The 11,634-nt window shown below is 43.3% G+C and overlaps 1 protein-coding gene across 1 annotated transcript in view; it reads left to right on the top strand.

Annotated features, from left to right (window-relative positions):
• Window positions 1-5,343: 5,343 nt before the first annotated feature.
• ncf1 (neutrophil cytosolic factor 1) overlaps window positions 5,344-11,634 on the top strand; it is a 6,511-nt gene continuing 220 nt past the window's right edge. Inside the window, exons 1-11 of the mRNA XM_061056154.1 lie at window positions 5,344-5,501; window positions 5,578-5,658; window positions 6,225-6,300; window positions 7,948-8,113; window positions 9,288-9,346; window positions 9,460-9,582; window positions 9,700-9,807; window positions 9,895-10,012; window positions 10,117-10,230; window positions 10,385-10,557; window positions 11,422-11,607. Coding sequence (XP_060912137.1) covers window positions 5,430-5,501; window positions 5,578-5,658; window positions 6,225-6,300; window positions 7,948-8,113; window positions 9,288-9,346; window positions 9,460-9,582; window positions 9,700-9,807; window positions 9,895-10,012; window positions 10,117-10,230; window positions 10,385-10,557; window positions 11,422-11,579 — 1,248 coding nt within the window. The 5' untranslated portion in view covers window positions 5,344-5,429 and the 3' untranslated portion in view covers window positions 11,580-11,607. The remainder of the gene's footprint in view (window positions 5,502-5,577; window positions 5,659-6,224; window positions 6,301-7,947; window positions 8,114-9,287; window positions 9,347-9,459; window positions 9,583-9,699; window positions 9,808-9,894; window positions 10,013-10,116; window positions 10,231-10,384; window positions 10,558-11,421; window positions 11,608-11,634) is intronic.

The raw sequence follows: 11,634 nt of genomic DNA, 5'->3' as shown, positions 1-11,634 counted from the left end.
AAGAAAAACTCAAACTCAGAATCCTAAACCCGGCTTATCAAGGATCAGAGTACTCACCACATACAGGAGCCCACCATGCATTAAACACAGGACAATAAAGCAGCAGCACGTGTGATAGGGTTAGGGTCAGGGGTCACCACCATCAAGCACAAGAGGCCTTGGTGAAGGATCTGATCAGAAACAGCAGGACCGTGTCGTGAAAAAGTGACTGGTACACCAAACGATAACGGAGACAAGTTCAATCTCTGGCAGACCTCTTGGCGGAGATGGATTCAGGAATACTTATTACAGGAAAGACAACGATGGTCAAAGGAGACATCATCATCATCATCATCATGGCGGACTCCCCTCGTGGATCCTGGATGGACGAGGTCTAGTGCGGTCTTCAGCGGGAGCCTGAATAAAGACTGAAACTCTCTTTAAACACATCAAAGTGACCGAGTGAGAAAAACAAGAGAAGAGACTCGGACCCTCTCTGGGGAGCTGAGACTAATCCACGGCGGGCGTTCCTTTTTACCACCACGAGTTGGAAATGACTTTTTCTGATTGCCACTCCAGAAACGTTTTCCTGGTCACAAAGCTTGACGGGTAAAAGACGTAAACAAAGCCGTGTGATGTCAGAGTTATTTACGTTGAATCAGACAGAAGTCATAAAAACACCCTGACTGTTTGACCTCAGCGCTGACTGCGGAGGAAGTTCACTGTGTGGGTTTGTTTGTGTTTTTTTTTAAACAGTCCGTGTTCCTCTTTGAGTTCTAAAAATCACACTGAAAGCTCAAAGCCGTGACTCAAGCAGAACCAGGAGACGTGGACTCCGGGAGTCCCCTTCTGGACTGTTGAGAAACTGTTCAGGGAACTCTTTCATTTCCAGAAGTGTTCAGAGTCAAACAACAGCTTCTTCTTCTTCTTCTTCTTCTTCTTACAGAAAAAGTAGAGAGTAAGTTAGCATTTTGCCTAATTTACTGTACAGCACTTTGGTCCGCCTCGGCTGTTATAAATGTGCTGTATAAATAAAGTTGACTTGACTTGACTATTGCTGCTAATGCGTTTTTATCTGTTATTAATCCAGTTATTTTAAATGTGCTTTCTGTGGTCTGCCTGAGAATGTGTTTCATGTTTTTTCTGAGTGCAGGACACTTACTGTTTTTTTGTTTGTTTTTTAACTGTTGTTTTTTATTCTTTTGGTGTTGTTTTTTCAGGTCCTGTTTTTATCGAGTCCGTTACAGAAAATAAACTAAATTTAAGTGCCAACTTTTGAACTTTTTAATTGGTGAAGTGAAATTGGCGATTTATCTGACTAGAAGAGACAAGCTACAGACTGGACCTAATGTTGATGTGGTGGCCTTGGGGAGGTGCAACATTAAAGCCCGGCTAAGGCTTGAGTTCTGATAAGACCACGGGGAACATGGAAAAGTTCCTGGAGCTGTGGGGATATGAGGATATAATGTGTTGTGTGTCTGAAAAAGGAGAGCTGAGGTTCAGTAACTGTCTCGGCTGAGTGTTAATGTGAATGTGTTTTTGATTGAATTTGCAAGTCTGACTGTTTAGATTTATAATGTAAATAAAGTATTTTCTAAAAATCAAAAAAATCTTCTTCTACGACAGGGTGGACGAGTCACTGGGAGTACTGGGAGCACTGGGAGCTTCCCAGTGCAGAGAGAGGGTGAGATCCAGTTTATAGGGTAGTGTTTGTTCTTCTGATTTAACCTTTAACCTTTAACCCTTCATCACCTCTGACCTTCAGAATGAAGACGAGAGCCGCTCTGCGTCCTGAACTTCAATTCTCCTGTTACCATGACAACCAGCTACACTAATACTGGTGTCTATAGAGCGCCACAGGAATGAGTCCTTAAGCCCGGAAGTAAGTTAGCATTTGAGCGCCATGGGGTCTAACGTCTAAAAGTCAACGTGGATTTTGAATGGGTTTGTGGTTAGACGCCTGAAATAAGGTCTGTGGTTAACACAAGCTGAAGAGATGTTGGTGTTTTGTTAGACCACATAAACTATGCGTCTTTAAAAAGGCGGTTGCTAACAAGTGGCTAAATGTGACTACAGTGGTCGTCGGGGACATTAAACGCCATCACGCCGGACACAGAGGGCGGGAACTCTCTCACTAGTCTGAGATGTCTCCTGTAGGTTTAATGTTGACTGGGTAATGAAGGGCGCCTTCTCGATGACCTCATACTTCATCTGGTTTGTTCTGTATTGTACATTTGATTTAGAACTACCCGTCCCACTATGCATTGCGAATGATCCCTCTTCTTCTTGAATGTAAATGTAGTCTCATCAAACTGTTCAGACTTTTTTTTTTTTCCTTTTATTCGTGAAATAACAAAACAAACAGTGACACAAAGGACAAAACGGGGAGGACAATTTTACAGGCACACAGAGAGAAAAAAGAAATGAAAACAAAACAAAACAAAAAAAAACAAAAAAAAACTGGGGGAGTTGAGTAAAGAAGAAGTGGGAAAACAACAACTGGGACAAACAGAAACAAAAAAATAAAAAACAAACAAAAAAAGCAAAGAAAAAAAAAATAAAAAATGGGGGGGGGGGGGGGGCAGAAAAAAAATAAAAATATAAAACTCAAGTTTATATTAATGCAGGAAGAAACAAAAACAGAAAAAACACTAGAGAAGTTGTATAAAAATTAACAGATACAAAGTAGTAGTGGTAACAGATATGGTGATTATTATTGTTATGATGGTAGTGAGAACAGAAGTGTTTTGTAGTTGATTGATTAATTGGGTTGAGAGCTCTGGCTTACAGGTGGAGGTGATTGTAAATGTAATGCCCTAATAAGAGGGGTCCAGGTTGCTTCAAAGTAATGAGTTTGGTCTTGGAGTGAGGCTGAGAGCTTTTCCATTGATATGTATTCTGATAGGATGTTTAACCAGTGTGATATGTTAAGTTTGTGTCTAGTTTTCCAGTTCATCAATATGGTCTTTTTGGCAGTGCTAAGGGCAATGAGTATAGGTCTGGGGCTATTGGTTGCTGGGTTGATTACTGACAAGTCTCCCAGTAAGCACAGTAAAGGTGATAATGGAAGGCTGCACCCCAAAAGATTGGACAATCTGTCGATGACCCCATCCCAGAAGGTACGTACAGGGGGGCAATCCCACATGGCATGATAATAGTTATCTGTTGCGTTGAGTGTGCAGGATGAGCAAATGTCTGAACCTATAAGTCCCATTTTGTATATTTTATGTTGGGTGAGATGAGCTCTATGTAATACCTTGTATTGAATTAATTGTAAGTTAGTATTTTTGGACATTGTAAAAGTGTTCTGACGGATATGAGACCAGTGGTATTCGGCATTAGAGTTTATCAACAGGTCGTTCTCCCATTTTTGAATAGGAAGTGATATTGTTGTATCTAATTTTAATAAAAGTTTATATAGTTTAGATAATACTTTTTTGTGCCTTTGATCTTGTGTATTTCTTCTACCAGTGCTGGAGGTCGTAGGTAATTGCTTGTGGTATTGATTTTGGATTTGAGAACAGATTTTAACTGGAGATATTGACGGTACTGGTCAGTCAAGGTTTTCAAACGAGATGAGGTTGTTATCATGGAAGATGTGATCTAGGTGTGTAATTCCCTTTTCTTTCCAAGTGACAAAGTTGAGAGGTGAATTGTTTAATGTAAAATCAGGGTTGTGCCAGATGGGGGTATATTTACAGGGAGTCAGTGTAGATTTGATGATTTTGATGATTCTCCACCAAGCTGTCAAAGTTCATTTTGAAGCAATTGTGACATTTAAGGCTTGTGTTCAGGAATGGTAAGTCTGATAGTGATATATCTTTACATTGGGTTTGTTCTATTTCTGTCCATGAATAGTTTTGTGTTTTATAGTTAATCCATTTGGTGATGTACTGTAATTGGTTTGCGAGGAAGTAGAACTGAAAATGAGGTGCCTCTAGTCCTCCTGTGTGTTTACTTTTTTGCAGTGTAGTGAGTTTAATCCTTGGTTTTTTATTTTTCCAATAGAACTTATTTATTACGGAGTCCAGCGATTGAAACCAGTTGGTGGTGGGTTGGGTTGTGATCATTGAAAAGAGATAATTTATTTTTGTTAATATTATCATTTTGACTGCAACTATTCTACCTGTAACAGAGAGTGGCAGCTTCATCCAGCGGGTTAGGTCTTCCTCTATGTTTTTAAGCAGAGGGGTGAAATTTAATTTTAACAACTCTGACAGGTTAGCTGATATGTTTATGCCTAAGTATTTAATGGTATCAACAGATAATGGAGCTGGTATATTTTGGATTGAAGCCATCCAGTCTTGTCCACATAGTGGGAGAATTGCAGATTTTGTCCAATTATTGCATAGTCTGATATCTTTGCAAACGGGTTAATGAGCTTGATGGATTCTTGTTGTGAGTTGGATGTGGATTGGAGGTACAGTAGAATATCATCTGCATAAAGACTTATCTTGTGATGGGTGTTGGAGATGTGGATACCTTGGATATTATCATTCTGGCGGATAGCTGCAGCAAGAGGTTCAATGAATATAGCGAAGAGTGATGGGGAAAGTGGGCATCCCTGTCTTGTTCCCCTATGCAAAGCAAATGGAGCTGAGGTTATGCCATTGGTTATGACTGTAGCCATGGCTGAAGTGTATAGTGTCTTGATCCAGTTTATAAACTATTCCACAAAGCCACACAGTGTTGTGAATAAGAATGTGCGGTTTACTCTGTTAAATGCTTTTTCAGCATCAAGTGAGGCAATGATGGTCTTTAAATTGTTTGATTTTGAGATATTTATTAGATTAAAAAGTCTGCGCATGTTGTCAGAGGAATGCCGACCTTTAATGAAACCAGTTTGATCAGGGTGTATTATGAGAGGGATTTTCTTTTCAATGCGAATGGTTGGAGCCTAACTTATTATTTTAATATCTGTGTTAATAAGTGATATTGGACGATAGTTTGAGCATTGTGTTGGGTCTTTATCTGGCTTTGGTAACAATGAGAGGATGGCCGTGTTCATGTTTTGCGGAATTTTAGGTGTATGCTGAGTTTTCTTGACACACTTTAATGAATAATGTTGAGATTGTGCTCCAAAAATGTTTATAAAATTCAGCAGGGAAGCCATCTGGACCTGGTGATTTATTGTTTGGCATTTGATTTAGTGCTATAAAATATTCACTGTAAACTGTTCAAACTTTAACCCTTTAAAGAACAGAAAGTTTCACTTCTCCAAAACGTTTTATTTTCATCATCAGATGAGAGAAAGCTTTCATCAACGAGGAAAGAGGAAGTGACTCTCTTTGTATGCTGATGACACACGTGTATGTCAACACACACACACACACACACACACACACACACACACACACACACACACACACACACACACACACACACACACACACACACTCCCCCTCAGAGTATTTAAGCGTGGCGTTCGGGGACTTCTCGTCTCAGTCAGGATGGAGGAGACTTATGTCCGTCTCGTGGAGCTGCTGGGCTTCGAGAAACGCTTCTTCCCGAGTCAGCACTACGTAAGAATGGCGTTCTTTGAAGTCGATGATATTTAAATTATTTAAATGTGATTGGTTAACGCGGGTCAACGTGCAGGTGTACATGCTGATGGTGAAATGGAACGACCTCTCAGAGAAGCTCATCTACCGGACGTACCCCGAGTTCCACACCTTCCACGTGAGTCTGTTTACGCCTTCCTAACGCCATCTCGGGGCGCCACCCCAGGGTGCCTTCACAGGGCGCCTTCTCTGGTCGTTCTAACGGGCATTTAATCTTCTTGTCTTTAAACGCCTCGTTGGATCATGTATCTCTTTTAAAACAACACGATGGATTTGTAAATAAGAATAAAATGTTTTTAACATGTTGGTCCCTTGCTAAACCGGCGAGAACTTCTCGTGTCAGCGTTAGAAATGTCCCTTGTAGTTCTTCAGAGCGCTCCAAGGTGGCGCTATGATCCTACCGTTTTGACCTCCAGCCCTCCACGGCGGTCACCAGCAGACGGTGTTCAGACTTTAGGGCCAAACAGACCCGATGACCACGATGTCACCGGGCCCGGCTCTGGGCGTGGTCAGGCTGCGGCCTCATTCAAACACTCTGATTGGTCAGTCGGTGTGGTGATGTAAGAACTGGGATCCAGTGAGGAGGCCCCCCCAATCAGAGCCGTGTGGACCCAGACCGGATCGTCATGAACGCAGTGACATCATGACCCTCCTGAAATCTCATGGCGTTCTTTCTGTTGACAGAAATCCCTGAAGGAGATGTTTCCCATCGAGGCGGGTCAGATCGAGAAGAAGGACAGAATCATCCCCAAACTGCCAGGTACTGAAAACAACGTTTATATATTTATAACATGAGAGCAAGGTCTGTTTCTACATAAAGCTGCGTGCTGCTGGGAGGAGGAAGTTGTGGTCATCAGACACACGCCTACTTCTCTTTTTCAGAGAGGCAGGAAGTGAAGTGAAGCAGCTGCAGCGTGATGAAATGTTTAGAGGATCTGAACGTCCAGGAACAAACTAAAAAACAACAAGACAAAGAAGAAGCTCCTTAAAAAGATCAAGCTGATGCTAAGCTAATGCTAACTTAATACTAAAAGGTTTATATTCGTCCAGAGGATGGCGCCATTTTCTCAGACACAGAAAGTCGGGATAACACTTTATATTAAGGTGCTTGTAATAAGCATTAATAACAGGTAATAAGTCACTTATCAGTCACTTATAAGACCTTATTAGATTTTTATTAACACAAATAAGACTATATAAGTGTTAATATAGGCATAATTAACACATTTATTATGTCTGATAAGACACTTATAGGCTCTTATTAGAAATGTACTGACACTTTATATACCGTCATAAACATTAATAAGATGTTTATTAACATTAATAAGACTTCATGAGTGTTAATTAAACTATAAATTAATTTATAATTGGCTTGTAAGCTATTAATTAACACAAAGAAACTTGTTTATAGACCACTTATCAACATTCATAAGATGTTTATTGACATTGATAAGACTTCATTAGGTTCATATTAATGCTTTATAAAGGTTAATAAATACTTTATTATGCACTTATTAAGAGTTAATAAAGCTCCTCTAGTGTTACCAAAGTGTTACCAAAGTCGGAAATGTTTAAAAAAGTATTCAACTTCAGGTATCAGACCAGATAAGGTACCCCCCCCCCCCCCCCCCCCCCCCCCCCCCCCCCCCCCCCCACACACACACACACACACACACACACACACACACGGCTGTTTTGGACGCCCCTCTGTTTGCCAGATATGAGAGCAGTTATCAGGTCAACAGGTGTTGCAGTGATGGAAGCGGGCAAGAGAAGTGGTTCAGATAGAAGTGATTGTACCCGACCTAAAAAGCCTCTGCATGTTTCTAATAAGCTCCACGAGCAGAAACGTGCTCAAACTAGGATCAATATTGGAGATGCTTTTGAAAAATGGAGAGAGGTTAGAACACAGAAAGGTTTACAGACCCATGCAGAGCTGGATAAACACTGAAGCTTCAGAGTCCACCACATGGTGACCTGTGTGAGCATCGACTCTAAAGTCTCTATCTTTGTTCCTGTTCAGACGTTACGAGACATTTCACGGAAACAGAAGTCAACATGAAAAACCTGAATTACAAAACAAAAAGAGAAGAAAGACGAAACCTCAGAGTTGAGGCAACGTCCAGGAGAGGAAGTGACCAGGAGCGCTGTGAGCTAATGTGACCGCCGCTGTATGTGTGTCTGTGTGTGTGTGTGTGTGTGTGTGTGTGTGTGTGTGTGTGTATGTGTGTGTGTGTGTGTGTGTGTGTGTGTGTATGTGTGTGTGTGTGTGTGTGTGTGTGTGTGTCTGTGTGTGTGTCTGTGTGTGTGTGTGTGTATGTGTGTGTGTCTCTGTGTGTGTGTGTGTGTGTGTGTGTGTATGTGTGTGTGTGTGTGTGTGTGTGTGTGTGTGTGTGTGTGTCCTCAGCTCCTCGGTGGTTGGACAGTGAGAAGTCGACAGAAACCCGACAGAGCACGCTCTCTGAGTACTGCAGCTTGCTCATCAACCTGCCTCCTCACATCTCTCGCTGCAAACTCCTCACCGTCTTCTTCAGGGTCCGCCCGGAGGACGAGAACCCGCCGGCGCCGAACACGTGAGTAGCAGATAACCCAGTTTCTAATATGTCGCCGTTCTTTGACCTTAAACACTCTGTAACTCCTCCCCCTTCAGCCGTTTCAGAACAAGGGAGAGTCTCTCTTATAATAATAATAATAAGTTTGAGAGTTTCAAAACTCTCAAGGTCACCTTACAGAGCAGAGATAAAAACAACAAAGTAACAACACAACCATAAAATTAACATTAAAAACTCAAATGTACAGGATGTAGAGGAGTTATGAGACCGGGTGGAGAATGATCAGACTGAGGCTGTATCCAAATTGCCAAGTACCTCCTCAATCTGTCAGTAGGCAGTACCTACTATCTGCTGTTTACTGTTTAGTACCTACTATCTGCTGTATACTGTTTAGTATCTACTATCTGCTGTATACTGTTTAGTATCTACTATCTGCTGTATACTGTTTAGTATCTACTATCTGCTGTATACTGTTTAGTATCTACTATCTGCTGTATACTGTTTAGTATCTACTATCTGCTGTATACTGTTTAGTACCTACTATCTGCTGTATACAGTTTAGTATCTACTATCTGCTGTATACTGTTTAGTACCTACTATCTGCTGTATACTGTTTAGTAACTACTATCTGCTGTATACTGTTTAGTACCTACTATCTGCTGTATACAGTTTAGTACCTACTATCTGCTGTATACTGTTTAGTATCTACTATCTGCTGTATACTGTTTAGTATCTACTATCTGCTGTATACTGTTTAGTACCTACTATCTGCTGTATACAGTTTAGTACCTACTATCTGCTGTATACAGTTTAGTACCTACTATCTGCTGTATACTGTTTAGTATCTACTATCTGCTGTATACTGTTTAGTATCTACTGTTCAGTAGGCAGATATTTGTTCCTACTTCGTCTGATTCATTCAGTATGGAAGTGACGTCATTTACGTTACCCGAACCGGCCGCATCCACCCGTTTTTTTGTTTTTTTTGTTGTTTTTTTGTTTATCTTTATTCAAGAAGAGTAATGCTCATATACAGTCAGGTAAACAAAAAACAATATCACAATGTAAATCAAGTAAAAGATTAAATAACTAAATAACATACAGTACATAAAGAACAGATGAAAGACAGTAATATACAAAATTCTAACTAACTAACTAAATTCCTGAACTCTAACTTCTGATTTCTGACCCTCAGCCTGAAGAGGAACGAGAACTTTGTGGAGTCCAGAGAGCTGGTGAGAGGCAACGCGTCAGGTGAGAGGATGTGTGACCTTTGACCTCTGATGTTAGTTTGGGGGTAACCTGCATCTTTTGACCGAGACGTTTACTCCTACTTACTTACTCGTTTGCTCCGTCTGACCTCGCAGAGATCTCGGGCCCCATCATCCTGGACACCTACAGAGTGGTCGCTGACTTCGAGAAGACGTCCAAACACGAGATCGCTCTGCACGCCGGAGACCAGGTGGAGATCGTGGAGAAGAATCAGAACGGTTGGTAAATCCCTCTGATCTTTAGGTTGACCTTTGACCTCTGAAGATGTGAGTCCAGGGTCAGCACAGAGCTTTGTGATTTCTGTGTTCTGATTTGGCGGATGGCGTTGTGTTCAGGTTGGTGGTTCTGTCAGTGCGAGTCCAAACGGGGGTGGGTTCCTGCGGCGTACCTGGAGCCTCTGGACACACCTGAGGAGGCCGAGGAGGCGGAACCAAACTACGATGGTGAGAACAGTGAATGTGTGACATTACAAGAACCTGAAACCCCCCCCCCAGTCCTGTGAGGGTCTGAACTCTGTTGTGTCCCTGCAGGAGAGCTGCACGTCGCCGTCAAAGCCTACAAGGCGGAGCAGGAGGACGAGATCTCTCTGGAGCTCGGAGAGACCGTCGAGGTGATTCACAAGCTGCTGGACGGCTGGTGGGTCGTCAGGTATGAACTACACACACACACACACACACACACACACAGATACTGGACCTGAGACCTAAACGAACGGGTCCCTCTGATCTTTTTGTTGTACCTGGATTTAACAGGAAAGGAGACGAGACCGGCCATGTTCCGTCCATGTTTCTGCACAAGGCGGGAAAGAAGGAGATCTATGAAGCGGAGCGGCTGAACATGCAGAGACAGAAACCCCCTCCTCGCAGGTACGCCTCCGATAAGAGTCTTAATGTTGATGAAACAGATTCTGAGCCGCTGTGCAGGAAAGGGAAATGAGGATCCAGCTGCTTGTTGAGAACTGAAACTCACAAAGTGTTCATCATCAGTATTAAAGTCTTCTAAACTTAACCTCCGTCTCAGGTCGTCCATCAGCAACGCCAAGAGCATCCACAACAAGGCTCGCCAGAAGATCAGCCAGGACACGTACCGCAGGAACAGCCGCAGGTACCTCCAGCAGAAAGGGGGCCTCCGAGCCGAGAACAGGAACTCCAGGGGCGCCGCTAAGTCGCCGCTGAGGGAGAGAAAGAACCAGGGTAATCAAAACACTGATCACATTGATTACAGTCAGAGGAACCCTGCATTCTATCTGATGACCAGCAGGGGGCGACGGCACAGGTAGACCAGGAAGAGGGGAGGAGTTACAGAGAGACCAGGAAGAGGGGAGGAGTTACAGAGAGACCATGAAGAAGGGAGGAGTTACAGGTAGACCAGGAAGAGGGGAGGAGTTACAGAGAGACCAGGAAGAGGGGAGGAGTTACAGGTAGACCAAGAAGAGGGGAGGAGTTACAGAGGGACCATGGAGAGGGGAGGAGTTACAGAGAGACCAGGAAGAGGGGAGGAGTTACAGAGAGACCAGGAAGGGGGAGGAGTTACAGAGAGACCAGGAAGAGGGGAGGAGTTACAGAGAGACCAGGAAGAAGGGAGGAGTTACAGAGAGACCAGGAAGAAGGGAGGAGTTACAGAGAGACCAGGAGGAGGGGAGGAGTTACAGAGAGACCAGGAAGAGGGGAGGAGTTACAGAGAGACCATGGAGAGGGGAGGAGTTACAGAGAGACCAGGAAGAGGGGAGGAGTTACAGAGAGACCATGGAGAGGGGAGGAGTTACAGGTAGACCAGGAAGAGGGGAGGAGTTACAGAGAGACCAGGAAGAGGGGAGGACTTACAGAGAGACCAGGAAGAGGGGAGGAGTTACAGAGTGACCAGGAAGAGGGGAGGAGTTACAGAGAGACCATGAAGAGGGGAGGAGTTACAGCGAGACCATGAAGAGGGGAGGAGTTACAGAGAGACCAGGAAGAGGGGAGGAGTTACAGAGAGACCAGGAAGAGGGGAGGAGTTACAGAGAGACCATGTGTCTTTAAATCATTCTTCTTCTCTTCGTTCTTTTTTTAAACCTACAGAAAACATTCCCGAGCAGTCGACCTCCAGCTCGGAGGGCGAGCTGAAGAAGGATGCTCCGGTCGTCCCGCCTCGGCCGAGCGCCGAGCTCATCTTGGAGCGCTGCAGTGACAACACCCGCAAGAGAGTCAGCTTCCACGGGTCAGAGGTCAAAGAGTAAAGACTCCTTCAATGGTCGTCTTTAACCCGAGGAGGAACGTTAAAGTGTTAAAGCC

Source organism: Labrus mixtus, chromosome 14 (genome assembly GCF_963584025.1).
Source record: "Labrus mixtus chromosome 14, fLabMix1.1, whole genome shotgun sequence".
NCBI classification, from domain to species: domain Eukaryota; kingdom Metazoa; phylum Chordata; class Actinopteri; order Labriformes; family Labridae; genus Labrus; species Labrus mixtus.
The sequence above is the reverse complement of the archived record's forward strand: the minus strand, read 5'-3'. Positions and strand labels throughout refer to the sequence as shown.